Source organism: Pyrgilauda ruficollis, unplaced genomic scaffold, assembly GCF_017590135.1.
Source record: "Pyrgilauda ruficollis isolate IOZ18807 unplaced genomic scaffold, ASM1759013v1 scaffold15, whole genome shotgun sequence".
NCBI lineage: Eukaryota > Metazoa > Chordata > Aves > Passeriformes > Passeridae > Pyrgilauda > Pyrgilauda ruficollis.
This window is the reverse complement of record NW_024513654.1, coordinates 4,187,167-4,203,844: the sequence shown is the minus strand read 5'-3', so window position 1 is coordinate 4,203,844 and position 16,678 is coordinate 4,187,167. Positions and strand designations below refer to the sequence as shown.

Here is a 16,678-nt window from a genome sequence, read left to right as displayed (position 1 = left end):
CCAGGCTGCTCCAAGCCCTGTCCCACCTGGCCTTGGATACTTCCAAGGATGGGGCAGCCACAGCTTCTCCGGGCCAGGGCCTCCCCACCCTCAGAGGGAAAAATTTCTCCACAATATTCAACATTTCCCTCCCTGCTGCGGCCTCCCCGTCAAATACACGATTAAAACCCCAGCAATTGAACTACAACTCCCATCATGCCCCGAGTCCCGCCCCTGCCCACCCGCGCTGCACTACATGTCCCGGCAGGCAGCGGGGCGGCGCGGGTGGTGGTGTGGCGGCGCACGCGCAGTGCGGTGCCGGCGGTGCGGACGGAGGCGGCGGGAGCAGCCCGTTCCCGGTGCGGGGCGCGGGAGCGGGGCCGGGAGCGCGCCCGGGGAGCGCCCGGCTCTCCTCACGGGGCTCCCGCACTGCCACCACTCCAGTAAGTGCCTCAGGCCGGGGCGGGGCTCGGCCCGCCCCGGGTGATGCCCTTCCTTCCGCGCCTGCCCGGTGTGTGACCGCGCAGGGCACTGTCCTGCTCCCGCTCCCTCCTTTTTTCCTTTCCGCTTTCCCTGGAAGGCGCTCGGCGGCGCGGGGGCTCTGCCCGTGGGGCCGGCGCGGTGCGGGCTGCCCCGGTGGCGCGGGCAGGGCGCTGTCACGGCCCCGGAGGTAAGAGGAGAGGTGATCTCACGGCTCGTCACGGTGCGCTCCGCTCCGCTCCGCCGCTCGGCTCTGCGCTGCGGGCACGCCGGGCAGCGGCGGGGGCAGCGGGCAGAGACACAGCCCCGGTGCCTCGGGGCTCCCCGGCTGTGCCCTTGGGATCCCCGGCAGAGCTCGGGGGGCTGGGGACCCAGCGGGTGGTGCCCGCTTTGGCTTGGAGAGGGATGTGCGGGGGGGCTCTTGGCACGCTCCGAGCCGTGGTCTGGCTTAGCTGTAACCGGGGCTGGTTATTTACTGAGCCAGAGTGGCTTTCAATGGGTAACTTGACTATAAATGAATGTTAAACTGTAACCACTGTTGGTATATGCGCGGGTTTTATCACCTGTAAAATTCCAGATAGGCATTTGACATGCTGCTGAACTTAACACGGACTTAAATTCTATACGTGTTGTGCAGACTTAAATTCTATACGTGTTGTGCGGACTTAAATTCTATACGTGTTGTGCGGACTTAAATTCTATACGTGTTGTGAAGATTTAAAATTCTGTGCGTGTTGTGCAGATTTAAATTCTATAAGTAGTGTGAAGATTTAAATTCTATACGTGTTGTGCAGCTCCCTTGGGAGGATCTAATGCATGACCTTCGTAAAAGGCATTATGTTGTTGCATCAAATGTTCTCAAAGTAGCAGCGAGAGGACAGCAGTTTTCTCTTTGGCAGCCTGCTGCTTTGAGGCTTTCTGCAAGAAAAATGTCTGGTTTTCACCAGGCAGTGTATTGTGCTTATAATCGAGCAGAACGAACAGTCTTTGCGTGGGGAAACAGTTTTTTGTTCCACTGAGCACCTGAATTAGGCATTAGCAGAGTGGTGTTACCTGAGTAAAGCTGAGAGGTAGAATCTTAAGAAATTTTTTTAGATTCTTAAGAGCTCCATCCCTCCATGCTTCTCCTTCTCACAGCAGAGTACATTTAAAGAGACTGCTAGGCATAGAGCAAGCTGAACAGCATCACCTTTTTGACGCCTTCTGACGAATTCCTTGCTTTCCTGACAGAGGCTGTAATGTCTGTAAAGATAAATTTTCTCTTCTCCTTACCCAATCCCATACATGACCCTGCAGGACAGAGCCGTATTTGCTCCTACAGTTTCGGGGCCTGTGATGTGTGAGGAGTGGCTTTTCACTGTTGAAACCAAAGCAACAGGATTTTTTTGGATTTTTTGGCTTTTTTGTTGTTCTGTTGTTTTGGTTTTATTTTTGTATTTGAGCTGCATTCATTTTGATGCAGCACAAACGCAATCCTAACTGAGCTGGAAGTGTGTGTGGTTACTTTGAGTGGTTGCTCTCTCATGAGTTACTCTGCCTTGTGGAACAGTGAACTTGCATTTTAGGTCCATTCAGTCTTGTTTCCTCCTGCTTGCTATTTTTAGTTGAGAGAGTCTCAGCAGTAACAATACATGGAGCTGTCAGGTTTGTGAAGCACAGAAGTGTAGAAGTGCAGTTTTCCCCTTTGTCACATGAGGAAGTGTTAAAAGTGGGCTGAAATCCCTTTGTGGTAGGGAGAGATATTGAGCCTGGCTGATATTTGGAGGAGAGTCTTTCAATTCAGGGATAGATAAGCACTGATGCAGAAAGTGATAATTCAAGAAATAATACCTGGGGGTTTGATGTGTCCTGGGTATCACTGGGTGCTACACTGCTGGAGTCAGCTTTGCATAAAATATAAACCTTTGTGTGACTCAGTGAGTTCTGTCTGCAGTTATCAAACGTTGTGATTTGATTTTGTGATTGTAGAAGATTTAATTCCAAATTCATAAATTCTAAAGAAATCTATTTTCTTGAGCTATTTCTCTGCTTTAAAACTACATTTGGCCTCATGTTCCATTGCACAGCTCTGCATTTCAGGGGTGAAATTAAAGCAGAAGATGCAGAGTGGGTCACTGGCAGGTGTAGTGCAGTGCTGAGATGTTTCAGGAGAGCAGATGCTTTCACACAAATTAGAGAACAGGCAAAAAAGAACCATTGTGTAAAGAAAATAGGCAGGCAGCGTCTTCATGCTTTCCCTCCTCCTCCTCCTCTCCTCCTGTGTTTATTTTCCTCAGGAGTAGTAGCTGAGTGACAGAAGACAGACACACGCATGGGGAGTACAGAAGGCATGTGCAGGAGGAAGAGACCTGAATGCAGGAAAAGGCATTTTTTGCAGGTAGCTGGGACTTGTTCCAGAAGGCAGCAGAGCTATCTCAGCTCAAATAAAGGCTGACGGCGTGTCAGAGAGTTGGTGTAGAAGAGAGGAAGTGCAGAAGTCAGTTTTTATTGACTGTAACAGATTAGAAAGAACTTGAGGACATTACTGAAATGAGAACAGGTCTCTGCTTGTAACACAGTCTCCAGTGCAGGGTTGGATGTAGCCCAAACTGCCAGGCCTGCAAAATTCTTAATCTATTTTAGTAGATTTAGAATTCCATCGATGTCTTTATTACTGACTGTTCCTGGTTATTTAAGCTGACAGTTATCATAGTAAATGCAGTTCCTCCAAAGTGCAGCAAACCAGCAGTGTTGGGGAGTGAGTACATGGTCTAATGAGAATTTTCCTTGCATGCTCTACAGTGCTTTTGGATGTATCCAGCTCTGCATCAGTGTTTAGACAAACAATATTAAAATTTGTGATGTGAGAGCATGTATCTGTCTTGCAAGATGGGTTTTGGCAGGTTTGTTTTTTTTTTTCACTGATAATTATGAAGAATAGGAACAGTCTTAGAAAATACTGGGGTTTGCAGCCAAGTGAACCTTTGTGCAGTTGTATAATTGCATGAAAATACAGAATAGTAAGTTATTTCAGTGCTAAAATGGGAATTTAGTTAACTGGCTTTAGCATAAAACATTTTTGCAGTGTGGAACAAGTGCTTAAGAAGTCATCAGGAAATTATATAAAGAAACACAAGAGTCAGTGCATGTATTCTTTTGGTTTTGAAACTAAATGCAATGGGACATGGCTAGAAGCATTGCTGTCAATGATTTATAAAATTATATAAGGAACCTAAATATGATAATCCTAGTGAGCTTATTTGACATATGAAAATAATGTAACTGCTTTTAAAAAGTCACCTGCTGAAGAGCTCTGAGTGACAAGAATGGTTCAGGTTTTGAAGTTACACTTCAATGCAGAGAATCACTGAAATGAATTGGAATGGGGGATATGGCTGAGCTGCTTCCAATTTTTTTCTGCTCTTACACTGGTCTTTCAAATGAGGACTTTGAAAATATATAGGTCTAAGGTCATCATGATGCATGCTGTACCCCAACTGTGAGAAGTATTTAGGTACGTGTTAGTATAGGGCTCGGTTCTATAAATAACACTTTCCTCTCAGTGCTAGGTAAAGCAGCAGGGTTTTGTTGCTGTTGAGGAAGGAAGCTGGTTCATTGTCTCAGCACTAAGCAGCATTTTCTCCCTCCAGGGACTTGCAGAAGCATCTAGAATGTGTAGGTGTTTCTTTAATCTTGGAGAAGGAACTTATTAAGCTTTCTGGTGCAGAACTGTATGAGCCACTTACTCTTAACAGATGTTATCTGCACAAGTAGGGAGTTGCAGGTCTGGTAGACATTTGTGGCATTCAACAGTTTAAACAGTTTTCAGGTTTGAACATATGCCTTTGCCTTAAAATCTGAATAGTTTCAGGTATTTTATGTAGAAGAAAGGTGGTTCAATAGTGAGGTTGCTGCTCTGGGACTTGGGAAACAGGTTCAGCTCAGTGTGTTGCCAAAAAGCTTCCTGTGTGGCCTGGGACAAGCTGCTGCTGTGTCCCTCCATTCTCATGCTGAGAGTGCTGAGCAGCAGCAGCTCTGCATCACAGGAGTGGTCAGGGTAAGTCAGGCTGGATGTGGCCAGGGGAGCTCCCTAGTGCTGGGGGGGAGAGGCTGAAGACACTGCCCAAGTTAAAAAAACTAGGGGTGAGCTCCAGGCAGGAGGAAGAAAACCAGAAAAATACAGTGGAAACAAGGTTTTGACTGGAAATCTCTGGTGTCACTTAGAGAAAGCAAATCCTTAAAACTTTAAGGAGCACTGCATGGCCTTGTTTGTTTAACAGAATTTTAAAACAATGCTTAAAATACCCACACAAACATGTAAATCTTTTATGTTATGGTTCTGCCACACAGGGGACAGTAGCAAAGCTCTTTCTGTTCCTTTGTTGGCTGTTCTCTTCTTGAAGATGCTTTTAATTCTAGCTAGACATTGCATCCAGATGTTTTGGATATCAATTTAGCTCATTTTTTTCTGCTGGCATGGTAGGCAGAATCCCTTAAATTTGGCCTGATTTACTGACTTTTCATGTGAAAGAGGCTGAGCTTTTCTACCTCTCCACTCCCCTAAAGGGAAAAAGAATTTGCAGCCACCTCTAGTGAGGAGTGTCTTTATTAATGTTGCAGAGTTAAAAGTATTTTGAATTTAAAATCTTCCTGGTGAAAACAGGGCACTGTCATTGCTGTAAATTGAAAGTGTAGACTAGACAGCAATTACCAAGCTTTGCAAACATGTTTTCATTGTTGAGAGTCAACACTCCCAGGAACAGTCTCTGTATACTGACAGATAGGTGATAAATTAATGCATTTAATATGTAATTGTTTTGATGTGTATGCTCTGCCTGGGTGCTTTGGTACCCACCACATTTACATCCCATGTCCAAGAAAATGTGTTGGGACTTGTTTCAGACTAGTGACTTAATTAAGTGTTCTTCTGTTAAGCACTAAAACAGTTACATGCCAGGTTTGTTGTAAGAGTGAGCAGTCCTCTTAAAACTGCACTTCAAAAGGTGTTGTTCAATATGTTCATTAACTCTTTAGGGAGCCTGAAAATGACAAATGGGAACTTAGGCTAGGCTAATAATTCAGCTGGCAAGTTATTCCTATATCTAGGAGGCCATGCCTGTGTGTGCAGCAGTGAGGGAAGGCTGGGTCACTTAAAGGATGTTGAAAGTGTGTCTGCTGATTCAGGACTTTGGGGTTTGGTTATCTTGATTTTTTTTTATCATTAACCTTTTTCTTGTGTTTCTTCCTTAAGTTCACTGGAGATGCTGTAATTTATCTATACTGTCTTCCTACTTTGTGCTGATGCCCTGATTTTTGGGTGGAGGAGAATGGCTCCTTCAGGAGGTCTATTTGCTGCCTTTTTGTGGGAGGCAGCAGTACAGGGTGTTGAAAAGCAGCCTGTTGCATGCTCATGGTCCATCCAGGATTTCCAGGCTGCTGGATGTGTACAGGACTTGGGATTCTTCTGGAGTGTTTCTGCCTCGCTGTGTGTAGATCTGACAGCAATCCCACAAAATGCCAGGAGCCTGCTTGGTACTTTTGGGGTTATTCTGTGGGTGGAGGGCTGTTATTGTCCCTACACAGCATAAGTGAGGTTTTGAGAAACACCTTTGTCAGTGCAGAGCAGCAGCTGGGCAGTAACTGGTATTTGTGTCATCCCACAAACAAGGAGGGTGAGGCAGAAAGCCACAACCAGGCATGGGCTGTACCTGCCATGAGGATGATTCCCTGTGTTTAGGGCTTGGTTCCAAGGAGGAAGGCTGCTGGAAATGAATTCTGTGAGAAGTTACAGTGAGTGATGTGCTTTGAGTGAAATGGCACTGTGCTACAAACAGAGCAACTTTCACTTCGTGGGGTTTATCTGTGTGTCGGGTGAGACTTCTATTAAATATGCCAGAGTGGCTTTTGATTTTCTTAATTTAAGGTGTATAAAAAACGAGAGGGGGAGGGTAATGCCATTTGATGAGCTTAATTTTCTCCTCCCACCTTGGTAAACAGGAGCTGTGCATCTGTAAATGCACATTTGTCTGTCTGTTACATGAGACAGGCAAAGCCCTGTTCTTCCTAAAGAGCTTTCACTGCACTTGCACTTACTGGAGAGCTCTGAGATTAGTCCTCATCTCTGGAAATCCTTGTGTAGTTCTGATATAACTGACAAGTGAGCTGGATTCTGGAGGAAATATCAAATCTTTGCAGCAGAGGAAATTTTGGCCCGCATAGTTAATTATACAGTGAAATGAATACAGTCTGTTCTATAAATATTAAAATAAATTAGATTAAAATTGAGCAGCAATGATTTTTTCCTTTCCAAAGATTGAATGTAGGTGAACCGTTGCATTTTTCTTTATTCTGCATTGAATTTGCTAAATTAGATCTATAAAATCAAAATTGATAAACAGTTACTTGCTTTATGTGCTTTGATTTCATTAAATCCTTTTATATCTGTAAAAGAGGTCAAACCAAATATTCACCTGAAAATGTTCTTTTGATTATTTGATATTGAAATGAACTGGAAAATCAGTTATTTGTAGTCCTTTCTTTAACAGCATAAGAGTATTCTGTGAAAACTGAAGGTATTGCTGATTTCCTAGCAGCTGGCCTTTTCATTTCTTACATGCTTCCCAGGAAGAAGGTCTGTGTTTATTTGTACTGAGTTTATAGCCAGGATTCTGAGTGAAAATCAGCAAAACTGGCTCAAAAATGGCAAAATTCATTATTCAACAAGCCTCACCTTCTTTTTGGATTGGACTCCCTAAAGTCAAATAAGCTTCACCAGGATTTGTAGTTTGATTCAGAAGGGAATTTGAAATAGCTGGGAGTGTGTGGAATTCAAGTGCTTGGAGTGGTTGGCCTGGATGAAGCAGTTATTAGTTTATTATTGAAATTAAACAGGGTTTTTTCTAATGACTAACTAGTAATAATAAGTAATTCTAGTAAGTAATGTGGTTATTTCCTGCTTAATTTTTAATTGTTTTGGTTGTCGTGAATGGACACTTTCTATAGACTAAGCATGTAAGCACCTTCAAGAACAAGGATCTAATTTTCATTTTTGGAGTTTTGTAGGTGGCACTTATTTAAAAATTTTTAAAAGGCCAATAAAAAAAAATTAAAATAATTGTAAATATGAATCAACTCTGAACTTGCATTTTTCAGAATTTTAACTAGCATGTAACTGAAATTAATTAGCATTAAAAAACATGTGTGGAGGCTTGTGTGAGATATAAGTCAAAGTGAATTAGAGTAACTATATTTTGTTTTATTGCATTTATTTCTGGTTATATCTCATTTTGAATAACTATATTATCTAGAGGCTTAATATAAAGTGATGAAAATTACATCTGGCTGTCGTAAAGATTTTGTGTTATTGAACATACTCTGTCACTGTCTTTCAGCTTTGTTATTTTACTTCATTGCCTTGTAAGCTGGTCATCACTCAGAAGTTATTAATGGATTAATTTAAAGAGTGTTTTTTTTATAATGGCCTTGTTGCACAGGATGCTTCCCTTTATTTGTGTTAGCTGAGTGCATTTAGAAGGACAATTAAAATAATTGCTTTAGCTGGGCAAAAACCATTAATAGGTGAGGTTGGGTTTTTTTGTTGTTTTGACTTGCAAGATCAGTGATAGAGAGGAGTTTTGCATCCTGTGCAGTGCATTTCCTCATTCCATCATATCCCAAAGCTTTTGGCTGCTATTGCAAATACCTTAAAATGGAGGAAAATAGTTCAGTTAAGAACAGGAAACATCACTTAGAGACATTTCTGCAGAGATTTTTGAGGAGGTACCAGCCTGTCCCATGGTGGAATTTGTAGATCAGTATTTGAAATAGACCAGAGGATGATGGATTCAGATAACTCCAGAATGTTTTCCATAGAAGTCCAGATTTCCTTTAGAACATACTGATTTTTTTTTTTTTCCTGAGGTGAAGGTAACATTAGAGGATGGTATTGAATAAAATGAATCATTTGACTTGCTGAGGTGCACTGGTAGAGATGGGAGTGGTTGGCTTACCCTGATTTAACGAGTGTTCCTGGAAAACAGCAGCTCAGCATTTTGAACACAGAATCACCACTGGATAAGACTGAAGTTCAAGATAAGGCTGCTGGTTTTGTTAGGTGATTCATCACTGCAACCATGATTTTTTTGCTATATTGTGGTCTGCTTGGAAGTTGGATTAGGTGCTGGGGGAGGCATGTATCTTTTGACATTCCTCATAGTTTGGTCAGGGATAGGAGAGGTCAATGCCACTTGTGCTAAATATTTTTTTAATTTGGAAAATTGATTTCTGCTTAGGAATTTCTTTCCAGTTTCTTTCCAGCCTTTTGCAGCTGGTTTTTCCTTCTTTTTGACTACTTTAGAATGGGAATCTGAATTTAGGGGGCAGTTTATTCTGGAGACTTGCAGTTCTCATTTTTAGATGTAGTTAAAAAGTTGATCATAGTGTCATAGGCTGCTCACAAATCTGTCATGTCTTTCCTGTTATCCAGTGTCTGCTGTACCCTCCAGGACAAAAATGAGGCAGTGGAGGATCTTTGGGAAATTGAAAAGCTGGGCTTGTAATTTTAAATCCATCAATCCTAAATTATCTTTTGTTGTCAAAAGAATTGCAGCCAAGTCAAGCTCTCCAACTCCTGGATTAGCTGTTTGTGGGGGTTTTTTGTTATGTTTTTGTTACTTTGGAAGCTGTATGAAAGCTGAGCAGGGATTTACAGTATTGTCTCATAGTATAAGGTATCTCTCTGGTGGGCTGCCTGTGCTGGAATGTTTTCAAGGAAATGAAAAGAAGTTTGAACTACTGTCTCTGGAAGATTTATGTGACTTGTTTTCAGAGGCTGCTCTGAGCTGCTTGTCTTAGGGTTGGAATTTCCCCCTCCCTGCTCCCTTTCCTTGTCCTGGATGTACACAAGAGAAGGAAAGCTTTCATTGCTGTGTTCTTCAGGGGATAAGCAGGACAGTCTGAACTCATCCCTTCCCCTCGGGAGGCACTAAATGGTCAGTAAAAGAGATGACCAGCTGGAGAGCAGCTGATTTACAGCAGGAAGCTGAGAGTAATTGCCTAGGCAAAAGCCAGGAGCCCTCACTAATGAAGCTGTCCCTGGAACTGCAGGAAAGACTGGAGATCGCTGGGGATGCTGCTTTACCTTCCCTTTGTGCTGCTGGAGCTGCTGTAAACAGCAGAGCTTAAAAAGGGAGCTGGGGAGGAGGGGTGGGCATGACTCATGGCATCATTTTATATTTATCAAGTGGAGGTGTATGAATGTTGTTCTTCATTTCATAGGGATGAGTAAGTAGGTAATGGATGTTTCTGAATCTTCCTAGCTGATAGAAAAAGAACCCCAAAGTCATCTCCTGGGGTGAGTTAAATCCAAAGTTCCAAATGTTAAAGAGCAGGAAGTAGAACGGTTCCTCTAAATTAAAGAAATAAAAGTAATACAATATTACCCAAGTAATAAAATAAAAGTAATCAAGTATTACCCAAAGCTTGGGGAAAATACATGTAAAATAAAGAGGTATTAAGTGCCTTTCTTGTATTTTTTAATCAAGCTCTCCTGTCGTAGTGCAAAGCCTGATTTTTTTTATGAAGACCAATTTCCACTTGCTTTAGTCAGCCAGTGGTCCATGGTTTGTACCTACCTGTGGAAATCAAGTCAAGGGAGAGACTGGGCCACAGAAATGTTATCTAGCACCTCAGTTCAGTCTTGTCTAGACTTTGTACTTGAAGATACAAAAGCTGCAAGCAATCTGTAATGGAGGTGAACTGAAGAACAGGTGCTGGTGGGAAGCTAAAAATAGGAATTAATGTGGGAGAGTTTGAGCTGTATGTTATAAATGGTGCAGAGGAGATGCTCGTGTGCCTCTGCAGGTCCTGCTTGTGCAGTCATGCATTTACAGTGAGACTGGGGAAGGTGATCTGGGATTTTTATTTATAGTGGTGCCCAGGAGGCCAGGCAGCCCTCAGTGTGGGATATAAATGTTGGGGAATGTCAGTGTGTGTTGTACCTCAGAGGAAAAGAGCAGGGAGAGGGGAAATCTGAGAGAAGCTGGGCTGGTGAGGTATGGACCTCCTAAATTAGTACCCTGCTGCTGGAAAGAGGGATGTAAGGCTTCAAAAATAAGTGACACCTCCTGTTTGCATTATAACACAGCCCTCCAGGAAAGAATTTTAAGGAGCTGGGAGTTCTTACAGGGTGTTACTATACACCACAAAATGGGTTTTCAAGAACATCTTTGTTTCTGGAGGATTGTGGCAAGAACCAGGAGGAAATGGGCCACTGGGATGTTTTTCCTGAAGTAGCACAATGTCATTGACCCACATCTCCACTGCAGGGAGGGAAGGCAAAATAAAATGAAATTGTATGTGGTCTGTAACAGGTTTGATGCCTTCAGCCTTCCTAAGAACTCATCATCTTTTTATAATGCTTGATTCTAGAATATTTAATGCACTGTTCTGTGCTGCAGGTTCTGCTGCAGAAAATAACTAAGGGTGCAGACTTGGAGATTTTTGTTTTCTAATTGCTTCAAATAATTTAATGAAAAATCTCATCTCTGCAAGACATGATCTGTGTTCTGAAGACATTTTTAAGTTGAAATTCTGATGAATTCTTAGGCTGGTGGTCTTCCAGCCAGATTTCCTATGCTGAGGAATTGGATTTCTGCAATTCCCTGTATGAATCATGGCAATTCCATCAATGCTTTCTGGCTCTGTCTAGAGTTGTCAGGAAAGGGATCATCGTGGTGGTGGTTTTGTCATGTGTTCAGTCCCTTTAGTAACTGGAAGAAAGGCGCAAACTGATTTCTTTTTCAATGTGCATTGCAAATTGTGGTTCATTAATGAAGGTTGAATAGAATTGCTATTAATTTACAGGGGAATCTTGCCAGGGTGTAATGGGCGGAAGCAGGCTTTAAAAATGGGAAACAGTTACATGATACTGTGTCAGATTTCAATTTATTATGAAGTTAAAGGGTTTGGGTTTTTTGTCTCTTCTTCTTTAAGACCATCAGTCCTGTAGAGGTCTGTAATCCCATGAGGAATTTTAAACTAATTTGAGGAAAACAGCAGTTATACAACTTACATTTTAGCATTAGTGTTACTTTATGCTGTATTTCGTTAGAGCATAGAGTAGATGCAAATAGTATCATTTTGTAGGCTAGAAATTAGCTGGTAGTACTCAGAAATAGAGAATCTTTATTGATTTATGTTTGGGGTTTTTTTTTTTTCTTCTGTGAGAATTAGTTTACTGACAAATAAGAAAAAGCTTCTGAGTTTTGTCTTTTGCCGTGGAAAAAAAAATTTCAAGTATTGGAGTAGTTCAGCTTTAGCTAATTGTATGTTCATAATGGAGCATTGTGAGCATCCTCCTTTCATTTTCCTTGAAAGGTTTTCTGAAACATAGATTCTCTTATGAGGGAAAAGTGCTTTGAAAATTCAGTTGGTTTTATTCAAGGATTCTTGATCAATCCGTATCTTGTTTGAAAAACAAGTTTTCCTTGTTTCGTTTTCCTCACATCTGCAGAGAACACAGCTTTAAGTCTGCTCAGACAGGAAACCAGCCACCAATATTTGCTTTTTTTTAGGCACAGGGCTTTTCTGGGCTTCATAAACTGTTGATAAGAAGCCTAAAGGGTGTTCTGGAAATGCTGGATGATTTTGTTGAGGGACCACCTGGCACAAATTAGGGCAATACTGGTAAATGGCAATTTTTATATTCATTTAAATGCAAACAAGGTGTGATGCCAAGTTGTGCCAGATTAGAGGTGTAGAGAACAGCTACCCTTGAGCTTGCCCTCAGTGTTTATAGGGAAATGTTGTTACAGAATGAAGTGATCCCAAGAGTCTCAATTGAATTACTGATGAAACTTTGTTAAAATAATGGTATTGTCCTGAGTGCTCAAGTGTTTATTTTCATGGTCCTTATAAATATAACTTGGTTACAGAACATGACTTAGATCTGTGATATTTATATTGTGAGGCACACACCAAGAAAATTGAGATTACTTTAGTAAATTTTCTTACTTTATTGAAGAATAAACCTTTGCATATTTAAACTGTTGTTGCTGGTGATAGACTATTTAAAAACTATTTCTCAAAGTAATTGAGTCAAAAACTTGCTTGTGTTCTAATTAGTCATAAAACGACAGCTGTAATACAATTATACATTTCCATATTTGTATATGGACCCCCCCCAAAAAAAAAAAAAAAGTGGATATCTGAGTCCCTAAAATAAACACCGATTCTCTCCCCAAAACAACACTTGAAAAACTGTCTCATTTTTTGGTGTGGTATATCAGTATCTAATTACAAATAATTATCAGGTGTCTGGCTCATTGTATGTGTATGTAAATGTGTTTAAATCGAGTAGCATTAAAAACGTATTAAAGGTAAAGAATTTAAAGAAATACTGAAATGAAACTTCCATATTACACGGTTAAAGCTGGAAAAGTTGGAAAATTATTAAAAATGTGAAGTGCTTCAACGTTCCTATGTCTTACATTAGTATTTTTGGATATGTACTATTTCTGAAATTTGTAACAAAATGTGAAAACTGAATCATTTCTTTCCTGCCTTGGGAAAGATTGGCATCAACCTGATTTTTATCATTTTTAGATGAGTATGCAAATTTATCTTTGGTCTTAACAAGGTTGGCTCTTAAAATAAAATGACTGTCCCACAAAACAAAAGGAAGCAAAACTCGTGGTGCAAAAGGCAGAGCCATAAAAGGTGAATGGTAAAATGGTAATAGGTGGGCATAATGCAGCTTTTAATTGAATTTTTTTAATGCAAAAAAAATTTAAAAGCTAAAAAAATATCCCAAAAGCCAAAATAAAAGCCTGGTGTACTCAGACCTCAGTACTAAGAGCAGAGGGTGCTCACGTCTCTGTTGGTGCACATACAGCTTCATTTTCCCTATTTAATGTATAAGAATGAAAAGATGCCTTCTTAGACACAGCTGGACATGAAGTGCTTTTTGTAGGAGAGAAGAAAAATGAGAACAATGTTTCTAAACGCTTTTTTATTGCATTTGCATAAGCTAGATATGAAAAATTGCATTGGGCAGTGGCGCTCCTGACCGAGATTCTTGGCTGTGAGAGCATTGTCAAAGGAGGAAGTGTAACCCCACTGCTGTCTCAATTTTGTGAAGGACAACCTTTATTTTTCAGTGATCTTGTCAAAGTCTTGATGCTCTGCTGCTTACCACTTGTAACTTTACACTTAGGCTGTTGGATCTGCTAAACACACACTACAAAGTGTGAAAGTCCTGTCTGAAAATGCAGTGGTGGGGGTGTGGGGAGCAGCTGCGCTTCACTTACCCTTCCGTAGAAACTTCTTGAAGCTACTGATTGAAACTGCCCAAAATGTCATGCACTGAGCAGCCTTAAAATTAGCAACAAGGAACTTTGCTTACCTCCTGCGCTTTTTGTTGTGCAGTGTGATGTCCAGGGTCAGAAATGCCTTATGTGGATCGCCAGAATCGCATCTGTGGTTTCTTAGACATTGAGGAAAATGAGAATAGTGGGAAATTCCTGCGGCGCTACTTCATCCTGGACACACAGGAGGACAACCTGGTGTGGTACATGGATAACCCACAGGTGAGCTGCTCCTGGCAGGAGTTTCCTGCTTTGTCTCAATTTTGGATTTTCTAACGAATTTGCAAAAGAAAAGTGGGGTTTAGTATTATGGACCTGGAAGCTGGAGGAAAAAAATAATTGTATATCAGTTTGGTATAACCAGATGAGGCAAATCACACACCCTGGTGTTTAATTCACCTTTAACCTTACGTGGCAGCGTGTGGTTTTCCTTGCATTACATATTCCTTTCCCTCAACAGAATCAGTGACTGAAAAGCAGTTTTTAATGAAACCTGCATTGCAGTCCGGCATGGATGGTGTATGAATGAGGGCAGCTTGTATGCATTGGAATGGAGAGCAGCCTTTAGATAAAAGCTACTTTTACAATGTGCCTGCATCCCTGTGTTTCCTAGCAGAGGAAAGAACAGATAATTGCTCAAGGTTTGGGCACAGAGACAGTGAGACCATAGGATTCAGGTCAGCTGACAGCTGCCTGCCAGAAGAATATCCATGTACCCTTCTGCCAGGAGCAGCAGAGTTAAAAACCAGCAGTCTGCTGATCAAAGGAACCAGCAAAAACAAAATGTAAATGAAGTGCAGCTCGATGGATGTGACTTGTGACTGAAGCGTTTAGCAGTTCTCACTGAGGAGAAAAAGAATTTCTGCAAGTAACACAGACTTCAAACATTTGATCTGAGTGAAAAGAAGCAATTCAGGGCATGTGGACAAAATCTTGAAGTGCTGTAGAAATTGCAGTTCCTTAGAAGTTTTAAGACTTAATGATATTTGCAGTGCACACCCAGGCCTAGGTTAGGCCTTTTATTTTACTTGCACAAATGAAAGGGTTTCTTGCAAGAGACAAATTGAAACTTCTTGATTTTCTGCCACTGCTGTAATTTTGAAGAACTTCAGAGTTCTTGTAACTATGTGAAGGCCTTTCTGAATCCCTGAAGTGATTGGAAAATATGTGAGATGGCCTTTGAAGTGTCTGACATAATAGATGAATGTCACTTCTTGTCCCTTCCTCCTGCCCTGGTCAAAGTACATGAGACTCCAACATCTGTTAAGGAAAAAGTATTCTTTCCGGATTTCCTGGATGCAGACCCACAAGAATCCTTTTTCCTCTAGTAAAATACATAAACCTCTGAAACAATTACTATTTGTATTGTTTCTAGCAGTCTTTCTGTTTTTAGTTAACAGATGTGTGTATAATAAACAAGTAGTTTAGATCCTGTTTCAAGCATACATTGTGCATTGTCTATAAAAATATGTAGGGTTTTCTTTTTGTTTGTGGAATTACTTGCTTTTTATGCATAAACACTGACTGTGGCATGAGAATAAACTAGTTTAACTTTGTAACATATGTGATTTGTTTCAGAATCTTCCCTCTGGATCTCCACCTGTTGGGGCCATTAAACTTACCTATATTTCAAAGGTAAGATAATTAATATGTGAGACACTCATTAAATTCTTGGTGGTAACTACTGAGGGCCTTAACTTCAGACAAATTTAAATGCCACTTACTCCTTTTGCTTCTGTGATACTCCTGAATTAGAGAAGTGTTAAAACACTTCAATAGGTTCATGTTAAAATAAGAACAGACTAATTACTGTGTTGTCTGAGTTTGTTTAGTGATTTCAAACAGCAGTTCTTTGTGCTCATAAAATTGACATTTCAGTTCTTTATGAGTATTTGAATTCCCATTAGTCTTGGAGAAAAGACAGGTCATTTATGAAGGGGAAGATGTCTTTGGATGTCATAACTTGCAAATAATAATGACTTGTAATAGACAGGACAGAAAAATTTCTAAAAAATATTTAGTCCTTACACTGTGTATACAGTTAGTTCTAAATATGTCTGAAAGGGAACTGTGAACTAAGAAAGTTTCTGTGGTTAAATTTGTAACAGATACTGCATTAACAAATAAATGGAGAAAAATACTTGACCTTTTCTTGTCTTTCTGCTCATTTCTCATTCTTCCTTTGCATTCTTTGTTGTCAGTACTGCATTTTCCCACCTTCCTTTTTTGTCTTTCATTTTTGTTTGTTTTTAGTTCTCTTTATCATTGTGCCTAACCACCTTGCTGTTCTGCTAATCTTTGAATTTACCCCCTTGAAACAGAATAAAACTTGTGATATCTGCTGTGTATTTTGTGACATTTATAATCTTAATTTCCCTTCTAGGTTAGCGATGCAACTAAGCTGAGGCCAAAGGCAGAGTTCTGTTTTGGTAAGTTTGGCTTGTGCTGTGTTTTTCAGGCATTTGGAACAAGGATAATATTCTGCAGTTCTGGTACCAGCTACAGCTGGGAGCGTTTGAAAAACAGCTTGTATTCACTTTCTTCTTTAGTATGATGGAAATGTTGGCTTCCTCGTAAGGTGTTTTTGTGTTTTTTCATACTGCAGCTTAATGAGGAGTAGGTGAGAGCTGTTTTTTCAGATGTCTGAAATTTTTGAGGCATTAATAAGTAATGACAGTTGTTTTCAGAAATGTGGTCTGCCTGTCAGCTGGGAAGACAAGAAATTTAACTATTGAAATCTGTTTTACTGATGAAAGAGTTGATTTCATTGATCTAAAAATACTGTCAGCCAATGCTCTTAAGTCAAATTTCAGCTTCTGTTGCTGCACAAAAAAACAATTCTTGGGGCCTTCTAGGTTTAAATTTGTTCAAAATTT

The 16,678-nt window shown here is 40.7% G+C and overlaps 1 protein-coding gene across 4 annotated transcripts in view; it reads left to right on the top strand.

Moving 5' to 3' along the window:
• The first annotated feature begins 283 nt into the window (after window positions 1–283).
• PLEKHA1 (pleckstrin homology domain containing A1) overlaps window positions 284–16,678 on the top strand; it is a 31,164-nt gene continuing 14,769 nt past the window's right edge. For 3 of the 4 annotated variants that reach the window (XM_041461320.1, XM_041461324.1, XM_041461323.1), the window contains exons 1-4: window positions 429–649; window positions 13,864–14,024; window positions 15,381–15,437; window positions 16,186–16,231. In XM_041461320.1, the coding sequence (XP_041317254.1) occupies window positions 13,884–14,024; window positions 15,381–15,437; window positions 16,186–16,231 (244 nt within the window). In that variant the 5' untranslated portion in view covers window positions 429–649; window positions 13,864–13,883. The other variant, XM_041461321.1, reaches the window with a different exon arrangement.